This window comes from Myxine glutinosa, chromosome 14 (assembly GCF_964187855.1).
Source record: "Myxine glutinosa chromosome 14, kmMyxGlut1.1, whole genome shotgun sequence".
Classification (NCBI taxonomy): domain Eukaryota; kingdom Metazoa; phylum Chordata; class Myxini; order Myxiniformes; family Myxinidae; genus Myxine; species Myxine glutinosa.
Window position 1 is genome coordinate 12777652 of NC_136274.1, and position 21099 is coordinate 12798750.

Consider the following 21099-nt stretch of genomic DNA (forward strand, 5'->3'; position numbering starts at 1 on the left):
ACAATGGATGGATTCAACGAACAAGAAAACGTCTGGAATGACCAAATCTTTCCATGTGGATGGGGTATGCCTGGGTAAAGAAAAAAAATTGGGGGAAAAATTAGAGGGCCTTCTTGGTTTAATTGTTCTATTAGGAGGACAAAAACAAGGGAATGTGGGAGTTCGATTTGACTCCCACAGTCGTGAGATGTTTCTCTCATAAAGAGAGTTGAGTTATCACCTGCATCTTGTTTCAAATTTGTTTTATCATATGTTTTAATCCTTTCATTAATCAATGTTATTTGCCATTTCTGTTCAAAGACAATGATGGTATCTTTGAATGATGGTATATTCCACTAGTTGTTTTAAATCCACACATCTCATGACACACCAATCAATATAATCTTCAAAAATGTATATTGCCAATGAAGGTCAAGAGTATAATTAGTGATAAATCTTTGAGTAATCTGCATTATGAATTATGGAAACTAGTGGAGTCACCCGTGAGAATCCCACGGGCATGGAGGTGTATCGTTGCGATCGGTTCAGCCGTTTTTGCGGTATCATCGGAGCATTTCATTGCTCATCCCTGTTCTGGAAATTCTTTCACAATCGGATTCAGATGGCCTTTCAGATTCAGATGATTCAGATGGATTCAGAAACACATAATCTTTCTATAATTCACCAAATGTCCGTCCGTCTGTCTGTCCGTCCATTCCCAGGTACCGCAAAAACGGCTGAACCGATCGCAACAAAATTTTGGGTGGGTAATCCTGGGACTCCCTGGAGTAAAATAGGCTATATTGTTTTTCCAATTTCAGCTTTGGTCCCGTGGTCATTATGCTTTCTGTGTTTCAGTGTGTGTTTCTGTGTATGCACAAGAATTATGCATACTAATAATGCATAATGTATACTAATAATGTATAATGTATACTAAAAATACTAATAATTAATGATGTGTACTTCACAAGATTATGTGTCTCTGTGCTTAGAAATACTTAAAGGAACAAAGCTTATATTGATAATTATCTGTGCAAAGATGGAATACAATATTTCTTAAAACCATGAAGCTGTTTTTTCCAGACATAGTGGAATGCCAGGACTCCTTTTTCTTCTGAGGTGCTTATCTTTTATGGCTTATGTTGAAAATGTAAAACAGATGCTTCACCGTGCTTATGGGCGCTTACTTGCCTCGAATCCCTGACTCCTCATCTGAGCCCTCATTATTCAGTCTGACTTCTTGAGACGCAGGAGACGTTTCTTTGTCTCAAGAAATACTATAAAAGACGAGATTCAACCGGATCAGGCAGCAGATTTCTGGGAAACGTTTGTGATGCTCTGTGGTCATCACATCATTCCGAAATGCCAAAGGTGTATGCCGGCATAGTATTGTTAACTTTTTGTAATCCTTGTGTGTATTCAAGCAAATCTTCTCCAGAGAATAAAATATTCAAATTGCTCTTGGTGTGTGGACATTTGATACAATGTGTGGTGTGTGGACATTCCAATCGATACACCCACAACAATTGATACACCCACGACAGCAGTGAAGGGGATGGGTGATGTGGTGGAGGGCAAATGTAAGGAGGTGGAGGCAGAGCCTCCGTTTGGCACCCGTGGAGCCCGCAGCCGCAGGGGGCCACCCACAAATTGGGGCCTCCCACATCAGCTAAAGCATCTTTCTTTAAAGTCCAGTTGTGCAAAATAGACGTTTTCAATAACACTATCCTGCATGCCTACCGGCTGCCAATCGCTTCGCCGATGGGTTTAATCAAAGACATCATGTTGCACTTCACAACCACATGGTAAACCTATCTGTAAATCTTAATTCTCAATGAGGATCAAAAATAGAATGAAACACGCGAAAAGCCGGACCTTTCGTACCCGAGTTGTTGTTGTTGTTGTTTATGTTCTCCTTCCATGTCCGTTGAAGGAGCTGTGCTCCAACGCGAGTCGAACGGATTGACGCGACAAAAGACGGGAATTCATCCGAGTTGCTTTATTGCACAAATCAAACTCGGGTACTCTGAAAAGCCCGTTTATCGGGCAGCAATATATATACAAATCATGCCGGAGCGTTTGCCCGGGAAAGGCGAGACCGCTCTCGTCCTGGGCGAGCCCTGGAAAGGCGAGTCTGGACGTGCCTGGGCGTCCTGGGCGAGTCCTGGAAAGGCGAGTCTGGATGTGCCCGGGCGTCCTGGGCGAGCCCTGGAAAGGCGAGAGCGGGCATGCCCGGGCGAGCCCTGGAAAGGCGAGACTGGGCGTGCCCGGGCGTCCTGGAAAGGCGAGTCTGGGCATGCCTGGAAAAGACGAGACCGGGCGTGCCCGGGCGGCCCGGGCGAGCCCGGGAAAGGCGAGTCCGGGCATGCCCGGGAGAGGCGCGTCTGGGCCTGTCCGGGCGGCCTGGGCGAGCCCGGCATGGTGATCGCTCCCTGGCCGCGTCCTCGGCGGGTGCAAGGCGATTGTGTATACCCAGCGGTAACCGCTACACAACCACAAGCCGTGAAGGGGCGGCCCTCCAGGAGGTGGCGGAAATGGCGAACGGCCAGGTATCGACCGAGGAGCTCGCGGTCAAACGTGCTGTATTTTAACTCGTTCGGCCGGAGTTGCCGGCTAAAAAAAGTGAGTGGCTGCCAAACCCCGTTCACCCGTTGCTCATGTACGGCGCCCACCGCGTAGTCGGAGGCGTCCGTAGTGAGGGCGATGGGAGCGTCGAGCACCGGGTGAGCCAGCAGCGTTGCGTCGGCGAGGGCCCGCTTCGCGCTCGTGAATGCCGCGTCCATGGCCGCGGACCAGACGATGTCATGCTTGGCCAGCTTGCCCCGGAGGGCTTCGTAAAGGGGCCGCATGAGCTGAGCAGCGCGGGGCACGAAACGGTGATAAAAATTCACCATGCCGAGGAACCCCTGCAGGGCCTTGATGGAGCGGGGACGCGGGAACTTGGTGATGGCCTCGACCTTGGTCGGCAGCGGCACGGCCCGGTTCTTGGTGATGTGGTGGCCCAAAAAGTCAACGGCCGTCGTGCCGAAGTGGCATTTGGCCGGGTTGACGATTAAGCCGTGCTCGCTGAGGCACCCGAACAGTGTTCGGAGGTGGAGGAGGTGCTCGGCCCGGGACGTGCTGGCGACGAGGATGTCGTCCAGGTAGACGAAGAGGATTGGCAGGTCAGGCAGCACGCTGTCCATCAAGCGTTGGAATGCCTGGGCCACGTTCTTGAGGCCAAACGGCATCCTCAAAAATTCGAACAGGCCGAACGGCGTGATGACGGCCGTTTTTGGGACGTCGGCCGGCCTGACAGGTACCTGGTGGTATCCCCGTATCAGGTCAATTTTTGAAAAAATGACCCGTCCCGCCAAATGGGAGGAAAAGTCTTGGATGTGCGGGATCGGATACCTGTCGGGGGTGGTAACGTCGTTGAGGCGGCGGTAGTCGCCACATGGGTGCCATCCGCCGCTCGGCTTTGGCACGATGTGCAGTGGTGAGGCCCACGCGCTATCGGAGCGCCGCACGATGCCGAGGCGCTCCAACGCGTCGAACTCGGCTTTGGCCACGGCGAGCTTGGCCGGGTCGAGGCGGCGGGCTCTGGCATAGACCGGCGGGCCCGTAGTGGGTATGTGGTGCTCGATACCATGTCGCACTGCGACGACCGAAAACGTCGGCGGCGTGAGGGCCGGGAATTCCGCGAGCAGGCGAGCAAACTCTTTCGCCGCCAGGAGGGCGCACACTAGTTCGGTCGGCGCGGAGCTGCTCATCGTGCATGCCAGGGAGCTGAAGGTCTCGGCGTTGACAAGGCGATGCCGTTTGACGTCGACCAGCAGCCCGTGCGCGCAGAGGAAGTCGGCGCCCAGCAAAGCCATGGGCACGCTTGCGGTCACAAAGGTCCAATTAAAGCGCTGGCTGCCGAAGCAGAGGGTGACGTTGCACGGGCCAAAGGTGCGTATGGCCGATCCGTTGGCAGCGACCAAGGAGGGGCCGCAAACGGCGGTCTGCTTGTCGTGCTCGGAGGCGGGTATGACGCTCAGTTGGGCGCCGGTGTCACAAAGGAAACGCCGCCCGGACGCTTTGTCCTTAATAAAAAGCAAGTTGCCCGAGTGGCCGGCGCTCATGGCTGGTAATGAACGCCGGCCCGGTCATTTCCTGACTTGCCGAAAGTGCACGGGGGTCGGCATGTCCGAGCCTTCTGTCCGAACCTGGCGTGGTAATAACACCACGCCTGGTCAGGTGGAGGCCCCGGCCGTCATGTTGGAAGCGGTCGGCGCGGCGTGGCGGCCGCCAGTTGCACCGGCAGTTCGGCCTCCAACCGCACAGGGCGCTCGGGCGCCATGGGCGTCGCCTCGGACGGCGGAGGGCTCCAGGTAGCCACCCCGATGTGCTGGCCTGCCGAGGAGATCTTGTCGGCTTCCCTTCCGAGTCCGAGTTGCTTTATTGCACAACTTCGTCCGAGTTGCTTTATTGCACAAATCAAACTCGGGTACTCTGAAAAGCCCATTTATCGGGCAGCAATATATATACACATCATGCCGGAGCATTTGCCCGGGAAAGGCGAGACCGGGCGTGCCCGGGCGTCTTGGGCGAGCCCTGGAAAGGCGAGTCTGGACGTGCCCGGGCGTCCTGGGCGAGCCCTGGAAAGGCGAGAGCGGGCATGCCCGGGCGTCCTGGGCGAGCCCTGGAAAGGCGAGGCTGGGCGTGCCCGGGCGTCCTGGAAAGGCGAGTCTGGACGTGCCCGGGCGAGCCCTGGAAAGGCGAGAGCGGGCATGCCCGGGCGTCCTGGGCGAGCCCTGGAAAGGCGAGACTGGGCGTGCCCGGGCGTCCTGGGCGAGCCCTGGAAAGGCGAGTCTGGGCATGCCCGGGAAAGACGAGACCGGGCGTGCCCGGGAGAGGCGCGTCTGGGCCTGTCCGAGTGGCCTGGGCGAGCCCGGCATGGTGATCGCTCCCTGGCCGCGTCCTCAGCGGGTGCAAGGCGATTGTGTGTACCCAGCGGTAACCGCTACACCGTCACGCTTTATTCTAAAATCTTAAATAGTTCCTGCTGCCATATGTTAAACATCTTCTTCAGCAATTCAGAAAGATAGACTGTCTTTTAAAATAGAAACCTGTATCTTTATGTTTTAAACAGACTTTTTTTTCCCAAGTATAATCAATCATTTCTTCTTGTTTCCATACTTTTTCCAGTAACATCCCTACATCCTTTTTCATTTTTCAAAATGTTTTTATTACTTGTTAAATAACTTTCTAACGACCTCAAAGTAAATCGAATTTAATTTACCATGAATTATTTACTCGATTCTACGTCATTTCCTCCATCTTCCGGAAGTACCTTTAGGACGTCAGTCAGCGCCAGCTTCTTTATCTTAACACACTCGGCATTAGGCTCACATAAGCTATCCTGGCAATAATGAACATTGATAGGCACAGAAACCGAGGTGTCGTGAAATTATACCGAAGGTGAACCCAGGGTGTGCTCGCTTCAAAAGGGGCGTCTAAAAGACCCGGGACAACCGGGGCACACGAACACTCCAGCGGCACTCACTGTGACATAGTCCTGTAGTTTGAATGGTATGTACGCCCCTATATGCTGCGCTGATTGTTTTCTCTATTGGTATCGGCCATTGCCCATGAAATACTCTGATTCTAATGTCTGTTGCATGAATGTATTTTTACAGGATGTTACTTCAGATCTAAATGATATTAAACCTACCCAAGGGTCAAGTCGTGTCTGAGCTTGATTTTCACGACATTTAATATCATTTAGAGATGCCGGAATGGCTGACCACAAGATGATCGTGGTACCGATTCTCGGAGCCGACTCTCAAGCTGAGGGATCGGGATCGGAGTTCACCCACTGGCTCAAAACGCTGGAGAATTACTTTGCTGCTCACGAAACAGAGCCCACCGCTGCGGTGAAGCTGTCCGTGTTACAGTCGAAGGTCCATCACACCGTTTTCCGGAGCATTACTCGATTTGTGACGTACGCTACGGCCCTGGCCGAGCTGAAGCGACTATACGTAAAAACACGGAGCGCTGTGCACGGCCGGCATCAACTCTCCCAGCGGCGACAACAACCATCTGAATCGATCGATCGCTACGCGCAGGAGTTGCGTTACCTGTTGGCGGACTGCGTGCAGGAAATACGGACCCACGAGCAAGTGCAGGACGACTTGCTCCGAGATTCATTCATCTCCGGAATTAATTCTGGAGTCTTGAGGCTCCGACTCCTGGAGGTCGCGGAGCTGACATTTACGGAAGCACTACGGCTGGCACGCGTCTATACAGATGCCCGAGAACAATCCACCGCTTATGATCACCCACGAGTCGTGGCGGGGACTTCTCAACTCGCGCGACCGGAGAGGGGTACCGCCGAGGATATGGAGGAGGACCCGACCACCACGGCCGAGTCTCTGGGTGCTCCTGAAGCGGACTCCGCTTCCGGCCTAACTGCTGCCGCCGCTGCCCGGCCACGGCCTGACCGGTACGCAAAATGTTATTTCTGTGGGAATCGGCAGCACCCTCCATCTGACTGCCCAGCTCGGGAAACCATATGCCACCTGTGCTCCACCAAGGGCCATTTTGCAAAGGTCTGCAGAAAGGCCGCTCGGGGCACGCGTCCCCACGCGACCTTGAATGGGCTCGTCGCTGAGCCAACGGATCAAGCGCCGGACGGGGCGCCTCACTCGGCTTTGATGAGCCGACCTCCTTCTCGCGGGCCTCTGGCTGCATGCACGACCTTGGTGAGATACACCGGGCCGCCGAAACAAATGGCGCGAACGCGACCGGCCGCAGCGCGACCGACCTTGACTGGCGTTCGAACGCCTACTTCAAACAAGCGACATGCTCCTGCTTTGGAAACTCCTCTCGATGTGCGGCAAATGCAGCACGTGACTCGAGCCCCATCTGACGGCGGCTCTTACGAATTACATGCACCCACTCTGGCATATGAATCTGCAGACGGCAGTGATCCTTCTCACGTGACTCGAGCGCCATCTGGCGGCGGCTCTTACGACCTACACACACTGACTCCGGCAAATGAAACTGCTGATGAGCCAACTATGCGCTTGTCACGAGGATCCTCCCCGGGCTGCCCGAATGACCGGCAAACTGCAGCTGGCGTGGGAACGTCCTCTGACAGTGGGTATTACGATTTCTATGCTCCTGCTGAGGCCCAACCTGCCGACGATGCCCGGAGGATTGCAGCCGGAGTGGGATCCACCCACGAGGCGCGATCTTCTCGCCCGGCCGGTACAATACCTGCCGGGTCTGCCGGCCTTGCGCAGGCCATCATTCCGCTCAAGGTCGCGGGCGTTTTTGCGCAGGCTTTGATTGACACGGGGTCTACGGATAGTTTTATCGATCAACGACTAGTGCATCAACATGGGTGGCCGGTTCTCGGGACAACACGCCGGATCTTCATGGCCTCTCAGGGACATCGATTGAGCACAAAAGGGGCGTGTCGATTGAAACTTGTGATAAAGGGACGCACGTTCCCGGACGTGTATCTCATGGTATTACCTGCTTGATGTGCCGACGTTCTGTTAGGACTTGATTTCCTTAAGCGGCATGGACGTTTGGAAATAGACTTCGGTGGGCCGGACACGCTTGCTGTGTGCGCCCTCGCTCAAATGAACGTGGAGCCTCTCTCGCTGTTCCCCAACCTGACCACTGATTGTACCCCTGTAGCCATCAAATCGCGGCGCTACTCTCGCGCAGACGCGCAATTCATTGCGGAAGAAACGGCCCAGCTCTTAAAGGACGGTATTATAGAACCCAGTAGGTCACCGTGGTGGGCCCAAGTCTTAGTGGTGCGAAGTGAGGCCCACCGCCGGCGCATGGTAATCGACTATTCACAGACGATTAAACGTTTTACACAGCTGGATGCCTACCCCTTACCGGGGATGGACGCCCTGGTACGCCAGGTGGCCCTGTATTCTGTTTATAGCACTCTCGATCTGCGTAGTGCGTATCATCAGGTCCCCATCTCTAGGGCTGATCGCGTCTTTACAGCCTTTGAATCGGGTCAGCGGTTGTACCAGTTCACTCGACTCCCCTTTGGGGTAACTAACGGAGTCGCTTGCTTTCAGAGGGCTATGGATGACCTCGTTGCGAAGGAGAACTTGACCGATGTCTTTGTCTATCTGGACAATCTTACGGTTTGTGGGTATGACCAGGAGCATCACGACGCTAATCTGAAGCGCTTCCTCGAGGTCGCGCGGAAATATCGCCTCACCATGAATGCGGCTAAGTGTCGTTACTCTCTACGCACGGTAGATCTTTTGGGGTACACCATGACCCATGGCTCTGTCTCTCCGGATAAGGAGCGTCTGCGCCCTTTGCTCGATATGGCTCCGCCTAGCGATCGGGCTTTGCTGAAACGCGCTCTTGGGCTGTTCGCCCACTATTCAAAGTGTGTGCAAAATTTCTCCGCGAAGCTCCGCCCCCTCGTGGCCTGCGACACGTTCCCCATGGGCCCGGCCGCCATGGCGGCCTTCGAGGGCCTTTAAGCCGACATCGCTGGCGCCGCTGTCGCGACGATTGACGAGAGTGCCTCTTTCGTTTTGGAGAGTGACGCGTCAGATCATGCGATAGCGGCGACTCTCTCCCAAGGGGGACGCCCTGTGGCTTTCTTCTCGCGGACTCTCACCTCCGCCGAGCGGAGGCATTCGTCTGTCGAAAAGGAAGCGTACGCGATCGTCGAATCAATTCGGCGATGGCGGCCGTACCTGCTTGGGCGGTGTTTCCAAATCGTCACGGACCAACAAAGCGTTGCATTTATGTACGACACCTTACATGCTCAGCGCATTAAGAATGAGAAAATCACCCGTTGGCGTATCGAACTCGCCGACTTCTGCTACACCATCAAATACCTCCCGGGGAAGGATAACCTGGTTGCCGACGCCTTATCGAGGCCGGCCACTTGCGCGGGGGTTGTCACTTTGGAGGGGCTGCGCACTTTGCACGGCACTATGTGTCATCCCGGGGTAGCGCGTTTCGCGCATTTTGTGCATGAGGGGAATCTGCCGTACTCGATTGAGGACATCCGCCGCATCTGCCGTGATTACACGATCTGTGCGGAACTCAAACCGCGTTTTTACAACCCTCCGAAGGGGACGCTCGTTAGGGCTACTAGACCGTGGGAGCGCTTGGCGATGGACTTCAAAGGGCCGCTGCCGATGTCGAGCAACTCTCGCTATCTGCTCACTATCGTCGATGAGTATTCATGATTCCCCTTTACTTATACGTGTGGGGATATGTCGGCTGCCACGGTTATTCGGTGCCTGCAGAATTTGTTTTCTATGTTCGGGTATCCGGCCCACGTGCATACCGATCGGGGTGCGGTGTTCCTGTCCCAGGAGGTGAGGGGCTACTTGCTCCAGCATAATGTCGCTTCGAGCTACACCACCCCGTACCGGCCCCAAGCGAATGGGCAGATCGAACGCTTTAATGGGATTATATGGAGGGCCGTCATGCTAAGCCTTCGGACCCTCGGCCGAGGCCTCGATAAATGGGCGTGGTCGCTACCTGCCGCTCTAAACTCGATCCGGGCTCTCCTATGTACTGCCACCAACCAGACTCCTCACGAGCGACTGTTCCACCACCCTAGAAGCTCTGGCAGTATCCAATCTTTACCCAGCTGGCTCGCTGAGCCGGGGCCCGCCTATCTCAAACGAGCGGTTCGCGCTAGCAAGTACGACCCCCTTGTTGACAAGGTGCGAGTCCTCCAGGCTAATCCTGAGCATGCTCGCGTGTTAACGGCGGACGGCCACGAGTCTACTGTCTCCGTACGCCATCTCGCCCCATGTGGGGACGACGACAGGGATATCGACGAACCCGTCTACGAGTCTATGGACTCTACCAAAGCTTCCTCTATGGAACTACCACCGACACTTCCGTCGTCACCCACTCCCGTGCCCGAAGGCGCTGGGGCGCCCCCTCCGACACCCACCTCCGGCGGCTATTCCGACGCGGGGGACTCCGGACTTGGGGACGCCATACCCGGTAGTTTCCGAACACGAACTGGCAGGGTAGTTCGCCGTCCCGACCGCTATGGGTGGATCGACTGACGTAGATCGACGTGACCCATTCGATTATTGCTGATGCTTGCTTGCAACCTGCCGAGCGGCAGTATAGTTCTAACGGCGGGGAGAATGTAGTGAAATTATACCGAAGGTGAACCCCGGGTGTGCTCGCTTCAAAAGGGGCGTCTATAAGACCCGGGACAACCGGGGCGCACGAACACTCCAGCGGCACTCACTGTGACATAGTCCTGTAGTTTGAATGGTATGTACGCCCCTATATGCTGCGCTGATTGTTTTCTCTATTGGTATCGGCCATTGACCATGAAATACTCTGATTCTAATGTCTGTTGCATGAATGTATTTTTACAGGATGTTACTTCAGATCTAAATGATATTAAACCTACCCAAGGGTCAAGTCGTGTCTGAGCTTGATTTTCACGACACGAGGTCCGAGGCATTACGAGTCTGAAGCAGCAAAAAGAAAAAAGCAAGAGGCGTCGAAGGTTGAAGAAACAAAATTGAGAGGTTGTCTGGAGAAATTTCTAATGAAACCACTCAGAGCGCAGCACAGCACATTTGACTCAACGTTACAGCTCCAGTGCCAGGAGCAAGGTAGGAATTCTGGGGACATGGATGTCGAGGCAACACTTTCAATGGAAGAGCAGATGCCTGGACAGGTCGAGAAAGAATCAGTTGGAGGTGAGCAGTCTGTGGATTTTGTCGAAAATTTTGCTGACTATTCAGAGTGGCCTCAAGTGCTGGGCCAGGTAACAATTTCCGCCATTGTCGGTCCAAAGTCGGTCCACTTTCGGTCCAAAGCATGTGAAAATGCATGATTTTCCAAACAACGATGCGAATAGGAGATTCTCAGGTGAAAATTATTATAGAAAGCTCAAAAATGGTGAACAAATCAAGCGCACATGGCTAATATATTCTATAGCAGCCGACACTGTGCACCGCTTCTGTTGTAAGCTTTTTGGAAATGTCGCCATGCACCTCACTTGTGATGGTCTTTCAGCCTGGAAAGATTTGTCAAAAACATTGTCCTGATATGAAACCTCACCACACCACGTACCTTGCATGCAGAAGTGGAAGGAATTGGATGCAAGGTTAAAAGCCGGGAAGACTCTCGATGATGAGCTTGAGTTTGATAGACCTGGAGAAAAAACATTGGAGAAACGTCCTTGAGCGTTTGATTGCGATTGTTCATTTTTTAGCTGAGAGAAATCTGGCATTCCTTGGGTCATCGAAAGACCTCTACGAGCCTAACATTGGTAATTTTCTTGGGCAGTTGGAGTTGATGGCTCAATTTGACCCGGTCATGCAGGAGCATATTCGAAGATCAACCGGGGAAGTACGAGATAACTATCTGAGTGCCGATATTCAGAACGAGCTCCTCGGATTATTAGTCAACAAAATCAGAAGTGAAATACTTACACGTGTTTCAACTTACAAGTCCTACCTGGTGTTGCTTGATTGGACCCCAGATATCGGCCACTAAGAGCAACTTTCCATCATCATCCACTTCGTTCATGTGCGAGATGGAGAGGCTTCTGAAATATGCGAACATCTCCTCTCATTTTTTGTTGTGAAAGACACGACTGGCATGAAACTAACGGAGAAGTTATTGGACATATCGGACGGCTTTGGTCTGCCTTTGTCTGACTGCGGAGGCCAAGGATACGACAACGGCAGCAACATGAAAGGGAAACGTTCTGGCGTTCAGGCTCGGATTCTCCAGATGAACCCTCGGGCATTTTATGTCCCCTGCAATGCTCATAGTCTCAACCTTGTGGTTTCAGATGCTGCGCAGTGCTCATCGTCTCAATATCATTTTTCGGCTTCATGCAACAGCTCCACACACTTTTTGCGGTTTCAACACAAAGATGGGACATTCTAAGGGAACACACCTCCATTTCCGTGAAATCACTTTCTGAAACACAATGGGAATGTAAAACTGAGGCTGTGAAGGTCGTGCGCTGTCAGATGCAGAATGTAAAGGCTGCTCTACTGAGTTTGGCTCACACTGCAAAAGGAAAGGATGCTAAATGTTACAGCGAGGCAATGGGCCTAGTTAAGGAAGTGGGGACTTCAGATTTCTCATATGTCTGGTCATCTGGTGTGCAATGCTCACATGGTGAACTATCGCGATTCTGGATTTGATCAGGCCATGGATACTGCTAAGTGTCTTGCGCTGTCAGTGGAGGCAGAAACACCATTTCGCGACACTCGCAAGGTTAGCAATAAATGTTACTTTTCTTACGAGTCTGCAGATGAACCAGTTTCTGACCCACAGCCAAAGTTCGAAGTTGAATTTTTCTACAGGGTTATTGATGTTTGTCTGACTGCACTGGACAGTAGATTTGAGCAGATGCGCTGCATCCTACAGCCATTCAACTTTCTATTTAACATCACAGCCACGAAAGCTTTAAGTGACAATGATCTTAGAAAAAGCTGGAAAGACCGACATATCATCCTAACTGATTCAAATTCAAGCGATTTGGAACCCATCGAGCTACTGGAAGAACTCAAGCTTCTGCACAACTCAGTGCCAGAAAGATGTTCTCCACTTGAAACACTGAGCTGTACAACTAAAAACTCCTACTGGAAGAACTGAAGCTTCTGTGCAACTCAGTGCCAGAAAGATGTTCTCCACTTGAAACACTGAGCTGTACAACTAAAAACTCCTACTGGAAGAACTCAAGCTTCTGCACAACTCAGTGCCAGAAAGATGTTCTCCACTTGAAACACTGAGCTGTACAACTAAAAACTCCTACTGGAAGAACTGAAGCTTCTGTGCAACTCAGTGCCAGAAAGATGTTCTCCACTTGAAACACTGAGCTGTACAACTAAAAATTCCCTCATTGACACTTATCCAAATGCACACGTGGCTCTGAGGGTTTTACTAACGATGCCGGTAACTGTTGCATCTGCAGAACGCTCTTTCTCAAAGCTGAAGCTCACAAAGAGCTACTTGCGCTCTACAATGTCACAGGACAGACTGTCACACCTGGACATCATCTCAATCGAGAAGGACTTAGGACGAAGACTGAAGTATGATGACATTATTGACGAATTTGCATCCAGGAAAAGTAGAAGGGTGAAATTGTAAAGAATCAATGATTGTTGTGTGTGTGTGTGTGTGTGTGTGTGTGTGTGTGTGTGTGTGTGTGTGTGACATGATATTTTGACTCCATGACTCATACATGTTTGATGCTCTTCTCCGCATCCCCTCTGAATATCTGAAGAATTTAAATCCATAACAGACCAATTCCACCACGTAATACTTCAAAAGAATGATCTTTTGAGCACTTTTCGGAATGATGTGACATTCACTTTGTTCTGTTCTCGAGTTGTTGCCCTTGACCTTTATTTGCAGGAATTCATCATTTTTGTCTGTTCAGTCTGTACTACATCTGTACCCAGTTTGTTGGTGATCGGCAGATCGGGTCATTATTGACAGAGCGATGTGCATATAGATATATTCAGAAATCATCAGAACTGCATTTGCTTTTTCCATCGTGAGATTCGAATAAACTACATCATTTTCCCTGTCGGAATTTCTCCTCTCATCATTTTATTTTAGCGATTTATTGGGGTTTTTAAGAGGATTCCACAAACTAATTTTGAAGGATTTCTGCAGCTCATTTTATGAGCTATAATGATTTTTTTAATGTTTGTACTTTTGGTCATTGTGATTTTTAAGGTCAAGTTTTTATTTTCGTATCCCAATGGAACCTGAGAGTCAATTCCTAAGTCAGATTTGATTTGATGTGCCTTAATTCATAGATTTGATGTGCCTTAATACAAAAACCCACTCCTTTCTCTGATGTTTCATTCTGGAATAATTGTTAGAAATGTGATTTTCCCCCTTTTGATGACCTTGACATTTGACTTGGTTCATCCCAGAGACATACACCCAGACTGATACACGCAGAGACAGACAGAACTGGTCATCCTAATACTTCGCTAACCCCATCCGGACATTAACCGAGGTATGAATCGATTCTTCGCCTGAAGATCTGTCACCATATTATTAGCCCTCCAATAGAAAGGGCCGCCACTTGAGGTTTGCAGGGGGCCACCCACATACCCAGCGGAGGCTCTGGGTGGAGGGGAAGCGTGACACGTTGGAAGGTGGGGGAGGGGGGGGGGGGGAGGACATGAGGCAGAGTAGGGGAAGCAAGGCGGTAGAAAGGAAATGTAAGGTGGTGGAGAGGATGCATGAGGCGATGGAGGGGAAGCGTTACACAGTGGGGTGGGGGTGAAGCGTGACTCGTTGGTGGGGGGGGGGAGGAGGGGGTGGGAGGATGTGAGACAGAGGAGGGGAAGGGTGTGGAGGCTGAGATGAAAGGTGGTGGTGGAGGGGAATCGTGAGGCAGAGGGGAATTGGGGAGAACGTGAGGCGGTTGAGGGGAAATGGAAGGTGATGGAGAAACGTGGGGTGGTGGAGGGGAAGTGCAGGATGGTGAAGGGGAAGTGCAGGGTGGTGGAGGGGAAGTGCAGGGTGGTGGAGGGGAAGTGCAGGATGGTGGAGGGGAAGTGCAGGATGGTGGAGGGGAAGTGCAGGGTGGTGGAGGGGAAGTGCAGGATGGTGGAGGGGAAGTGCAGAGTGGTGGAGGAGAAGCAAGAGGCAGTGGTGGGGAAGTGTGGCTAGGTGATGGTGGGGGGTGGGGAGGGCAGTGTAAGGCTTTGCTTTTCAATATCCAATACCTGACAAGTAAAAAATGTTTTTTTTTTTTTTTTTTTTTTTGTATACAGAATCGAGGCTCGTGAAAGAGCTAACATTTATCACACAAAATAATCAAACAGACACACAAAGTATAAAATAAGGGGAGTGGTAGACAAGATGGGGAGAGAAGGGGAAGCACACAAACACAACATTTGAGAGCAGGGACATCGGGAGATCTGTGGGAGGGAGAGGGCTTGGGGGAGGGGTGTGAGAAGGGGGGGAGGGGGTGGGAGAAGTATAAAACACAAGGACACTGCAAGGACTTCCAGGAAAGAAGTTGGTATTTCAAAAAGGTGGATCTGGGGTGAATTCATGGGGGAAGAAAAGATCAAGGTTTTGGATGGCGGAAGATAAAGGATGGTGGTGAACAGCTGTTTTAAAGACCTGGAGGGAGGAGTGGGATTGAAGAGAGTGAGGGAGTTTGTTCCAGAGGTGGGAGAAAAGAGGAATGAAGGAGTGAAGGTGAGCAGAGAGTCTTGATGTTGGCAGTTTAACCATAAGCGGGTTGCAGGCAGATATTGTGCGACCTGTAGGAATATTTGAGGGACAGAGCCCAGAGAGAGCTGGAGGAGCAAGGCCGGAGAGGAGTCGGTAGAAGACAGAAAGACCACCAACCTGCCTGCGGTGAGTAAGTGAAAGGCCCTCGGAGGTAGCCTCATCGCGGGAGATTCCAATGATTCTGAAGGCTTTGGTTTCAACAGCGTGAAGACGAGCTAGGTGTGAGGCAGGAGCACCAGCCCAGAGGGGAGAGCAGTATTCCATTGAGCTGCGAATGAAAGCCTTGTATGTGGTGAGGAGCTCAGGTGTGCCAAGGAAGGACTTCGCACGACGGAGGATGCCCAGTCGGCGACTGGCTTTGGAGGCCAGATTTGAAATGTGGTTTTCCCAGGAAAGATCATGGCAGATAGTGAGACCAAAAAGCTTGAGCGACAGAACTTCTTGGAGAGGATTGTTGAGAAAGTAGATGGGAGGATTGTCCAGTCGATCTTTTCGGAGAGACATAGTAAGAGTGTGAGATTTGTCAGGATTGAAAGACATGAATTATCAAATTATCATTAATAATTATCAATAATGAATCAATAAAATTATCAAATTATTATCAAAAAAATAATTATTGGTTCACGAGTTATCAAACAGAGTGATCACTAGTTTCGTCATGGGTGTGTGTCTGTCTGTCTGTCCGCAGCATAACTACCCGATGATATCATCCGATCTTGATGAAACTTGGGTGGGAGGTTGATATCATGATCTAGTTGTGTCCTGTCAAGAGTGGGCATATTGCGCCCTTTGTGGGTGGAGCTACACCCCCAAAAGATGTCTTTTTAAGGGTTCAAGCTACATCTTCTCCGAGGGGTTTGGTGGAATCTGACAGGGGGTTCGGTATTTGGTTAGGCCAATGTCATGTGTGTAGCCCCACGGAGCTCGATTTTTCATTTTCGCCCCAAGGTCAAGGTCACAAGGTCACAAAATTTAGAAAAGTCGATTTTTGATGGTTTTATTACATTGTTCGCTTCCTGATAGGGTGAAATGTCGTACATGTTTTTATATTATCACATACATCATGAAATACAAGTTTTCCAACAAATTTCAGAATCTTCGACCTTTGACCTTTGAAGGTCATAAAGGTCAAATTTTCAAAGTTGTCAGAATCGAACTGAATTTTCGGTATTGTGTAGCTAACGAACCTCATAACTGATTATACATTATTTTCTATCTCATTTCAAGGTCAGTAACCTTCGTTTTGACATTTCAAGGTCACAAAGGTCAAATTTGCAAAGTTGTCGGAATCGAACCGAATTTTCGGTATTGTGTAGCTAACTAGTCTCGTAACAGATAATACATTCCTATTTATATATTTTCAATGTCGGTTTTGACCTTTGTCATTGAATACCGCTCGCTCGTGAACCATCGTCGTCTCCTGACTTGTCATTATCAAAGACATTATTTATTATCATTACAATTATCCGCATCTCTAGTGCCCAGTGGGACGTTTCACTCAGCCATTGCTTACTTGTAGAGATCCAGAGTAGAATCAAAATCCCCTATAGTTCACAAGAAACATCACAGGAGTGAAAAAGAAAAACAAATAATATTTATTGCACCAATTCCCTCCAAAAAACATCACAGTAAAATTCCACAAAGGACATAAATAACGACGACATGAACCCCGTCCCTGACAAGGGAGAAAATTCCCATTGAACTCTGTAGGACACTTTGGACCTCTTTACACATCATGTGGATGACCAAGTTCAATGGTTACCCTCAAGTTGTTTGAGAAGTCATTTAGAACTCTTATTCTGTCTGTGCAACACATTTGATCAAACAAACCATCGTGGAGTTGGAAAGGCTCTGCTCTTGCCCGACATGAACAAATTGGTTTGGATTTCCCCAGAGCAATATTCCTACTTGTTCAGTTACAAACCGAGAAATTTCATTAAAAAGAAAGATAAAATAAATCCTTGTAGTTGGCACATTGTGACGTCACAACAGGTACTGTACGCACTCCGAATGCCCTGTTGGTGACACATGTAAAGTTGGGATTTACAGACAGCAGTTTGGGCCCAATCAGTTTTAAACCCTTGGACTTTCCTCGAGCAATGAAGTTTCTGTGGGAAATCGTACTCACTGTCCCAAATAAAACTTCAGCAACTGTTAAAGTTTTTACATTGACAATGACAACACTCCATTTAAAAAAAGTGATAATAAAGCGAGTTCAAGGAAATGGCCCTGGTTCCGCAGAATTTACCCGACTGTCAGACTTGAACGCCAAAGCCCGGAGGATGTGCATCGCTGGTGAGAAGGGAGGGAGAGGAAAACTGGGAGATTCATCAGGGGAAACCGTCGTGAATGTGTGATGAAGGGGTAACAATGGCGATCTTCCTGCCACCATGCGATCGACGTCACGTCTCAAAATACGTGTAGATGGAAGTCACGTAGTGCTTGACGTCGTGCCAGTCAGGACATTCGTTTTGGAGAAGCTCTTCAATGTTCTGCAAGAGAAGGGAATGAGAAAGTGATGAAAGGACTAAGAACATGTTCAAACACATAACAAGTCCTTCAACAGGACAGTCTCCATTGGGGTGAGTTTATAGTAAGTTACAGAATGTTCATCTGAACATAATCTCTCTCTTGTGGTGGTTTCTCCATTTCCTACAAAGTTTAGCATGACCAGTTATTAATTATTACCATTATTATTACTATTATTATTATTATTACTATTATTGCTATCTATATAATAATAGCGTAAGGACTCGACTTTGTTATCCCTTTTACGCCGCACCCAGTGACCCGATGCCCACGGCACTAATGGATTTACGATCTACGAACCGCGCTCTTTGTTTATCACGTACAGCCATACTCGAAAAATCTGAATTAGCCGACGTTGGGGCCCAAAAGCATCCGATTAACTGCCGATACGACGCCATCTTACGACGCCATCATATTGGCGTCTGCTGGGCGAAGGTGAAGCAAGCCGTCTGCTGATTGGACAGGCGAAGGCGAAAGCAAGCTGTCCACTGAGTGGACAATCCAGAGCATGCATTTGTGCCGGTGTCGGCGATCGTTCATATACGCACTCTTCATTCTCATCTTTCTTCCTAACTCTTACTCGGACAAGCAAATCCCCTATGCCATCCATAATGGTACACTCTATCCATACACCACATCCTCCCTTCCGTGGATGTTCCACGGGTTTCGGCTAGTTATTACTATTATTATTACTATGATTATCACAATTATTATTACTATTATTATTAGCATTACTATTATTATTACTATTAATTATTATTATTACTATTATTATTAATTATTACTTATTGTTACTATTATTACTGTTATTATTACTATTAATATTAATTATTATTACTATTATTATTAACTACCATTACTACTAATACTACTCCTCCTCCTCCTCCTCTCCTACTTATTTGTAATGTATGATATGGATTGGGGAACTTCATTTTTAAGGGAAAAATGTATTTAAGTCATAAATCCTCCTCCTCCTCCCCCACCCCAACCCTTTTACCTCCACCACCCCATCACCACCTTCTCTCCCAATTAGGCACCCACACAGACTCTTTCCCGAAGTATAGTAGGTGTGGGTGGTTTCTGGTTCAAAATCGGAAATCCTAATATGACCCTACTGCAAAGCCGCAATGAGCCGGCGAAGCCAAAGCCTCTTGCCACTATTTTACCCATCACGATGGCATCAGTAGGTTAGGTAGTTGGTAGTAGGTAGGTGTAGTAGGTACCGTACCTGGTAAGACTTGGTAAAAGAGAAGAGCAGACAGTCCTCCCCAATACCTACATACAATAAATGTCACAAGAAGCTTAAGGAAGTAACTATACGATGTGCTAGCTTAGGGCCTATTTTAAGAAATTTTAACTGGGCTTAACATACGTTTTCACAGTATGTGTGTAGTCTTCTAACTTCAGTCGCTCAGGACTGGTTCTCTCCGGGCACTGCGGCTTCCTCCACCAGAAGAAGTTAGCTTGCAGTAAGATCAGTGCCGACAGATCAGACGATAGCGCCGATTCAACGGCAATGTGTGACTGTCGTTAATCAAACCGAGCTTTCTTTCTTTATGTAAACCGCTTATACCGGTCGGTGCAGGACAACATCATAAATCAGACAAACCTACTGAGCATGGGAGCATGGGATTGAAGCCTAATTCGCCTTTTTAGGTCTACCACTAAAGAAGAGAAAAAATTCGAAAATGCCCCAGAGTGGTTTACTTTCCAATTACGTTTCGTGAGAACATTGCTTTTTAATCGCGAAAAGAAGGTGATTGACGCTGATAGTGACCTGTAAGTACTCTTGAACATCCTCAACAACACATATATGCTGGTGCAAGCACTTAAAGGTCTTTATACACTTTAAAGAAATTTAGCAGTGTGCAGTTAAAGTGTAAACTTAAATCGTAGATCGTAAATCGTAAATTATTATAAATTATTAATTCGTAAATTAGTTTGTTTACAAACATTCAGCGGAGGAATACGTTGACCTAGTTTCTCAAAATTTATCTCAGTAAAGGAATATATTTGCATAATGTCACCTGTTAAACCCTGATTAGCCTCTGGATAGCAATTTGAGTGATTAAATACGGCTTTAGCTGAGGAAATTTGAGCATATGATGAGAACTATTTTGAGCAGCGTATGCTTACGCGTGATTCGGTTGTTTTGCACCACCTCGTTCCCGGCGTCGCAGACGACGCCCTAGTAAGATGTCCTGTGTCGATGGCGCTGATTGGCTGACCTAAGCTGATCGGTCAGCTCACAAAATTTCGCAAATTCAGACCTAAATGACACCATTTGCATTCTGGATGAGATTGAAATTTATAAAATTTCCTTCTTGATTAATTCGGTGAATTCCGTCTCAACTTCGGATATTTCCGGCCATGAAAAACTATCCCCTACGGCCGCGAGATTTCTAAAAAATAATTATTCGTCAATTTTAGGATATTTGACGCCGTTTTCAGCCTCCGAAACGCGGTAAAAAGCTCTTTTGAAATATTTTTTCAAATGCTCGAATCTCATTGGTTCCAGTGTTTGGTGAAGATTTTCGTTGAAGATAACCAGGGCCCATGCGGGCCCGGGAAACGAGGTTGGTCTTAAAGTATTTTAATTACAAATTAGAGGTGCATATGATTGTGAATCAAACAAAGACGGGTGAAACAAACTCCTATTGAACTTTTTCGCAATTTTTTATGCATACTTCTGCATCCGCAAGATGGCGGCCTTGGAGCGATTTGGTGCGTCAAAGCTTCGACATTCTCAACGGATCCAGCAAAATCTGGCTTTTCAACATAATACGTACGCGTTCATTCACAACACCGGCTACGCCGGCTATAATTAGACCTTACCCTTGAGCCCGCGAGTGATTTTTAATCCCTTCAAAAACAGAATACAATCTCTTGAGCATCCACTTTGTTGGTGAAGCACCGCAAAGACTTTGAGAGAACAAAATGGCTGCCATAAAGAACACAAACACCAGGCATGAAGAGCTAATGTAACGTGTTTATTACCTCCGCCACCAAAGGTGGATGTGGAGCTTATGTTTTCACCCCTGTTTGTTTGTTTGTCACCGGCCTACAAATCACAATTCTAAACCAATCGTCACATAACTTCACCAAGTTGTAGAGGTCGTCACAATTGAGAAGCCTATTGATTTTGAGGTCAAAGTTCAAAGGTCATCTGACATTTTCCCCGAGAATATCGACAAAACAACAGGTAAACTTGTCAATTGGTACAAAATCACCAGAATATACCTGGACTGCTATAGTAATCACCCATGCAGACTCAGGATTGACCTGAGCTCTGTTATTAAACTTTTATAAATCGGCAAATTTGGAGACAAGAACATAAACAAACATAAAGAC

General features: G+C 49.0%; 1 protein-coding gene across 1 annotated transcript in view; it reads right to left on the bottom strand.

Moving 5' to 3' along the window:
• Positions 1–16798: 16798 nt before the first annotated feature.
• LOC137439444 (cytospin-A) overlaps positions 16799–21099 on the bottom strand; it is a 301742-nt gene continuing 297441 nt past the window's right edge. The window contains exon 11 of the mRNA XM_068135203.2: positions 16799–17711. Within this exon, the coding sequence (XP_067991304.2) occupies positions 17622–17711 (90 nt within the window). The 3' untranslated portion in view covers positions 16799–17621. The remainder of the gene's footprint in view (positions 17712–21099) is intronic.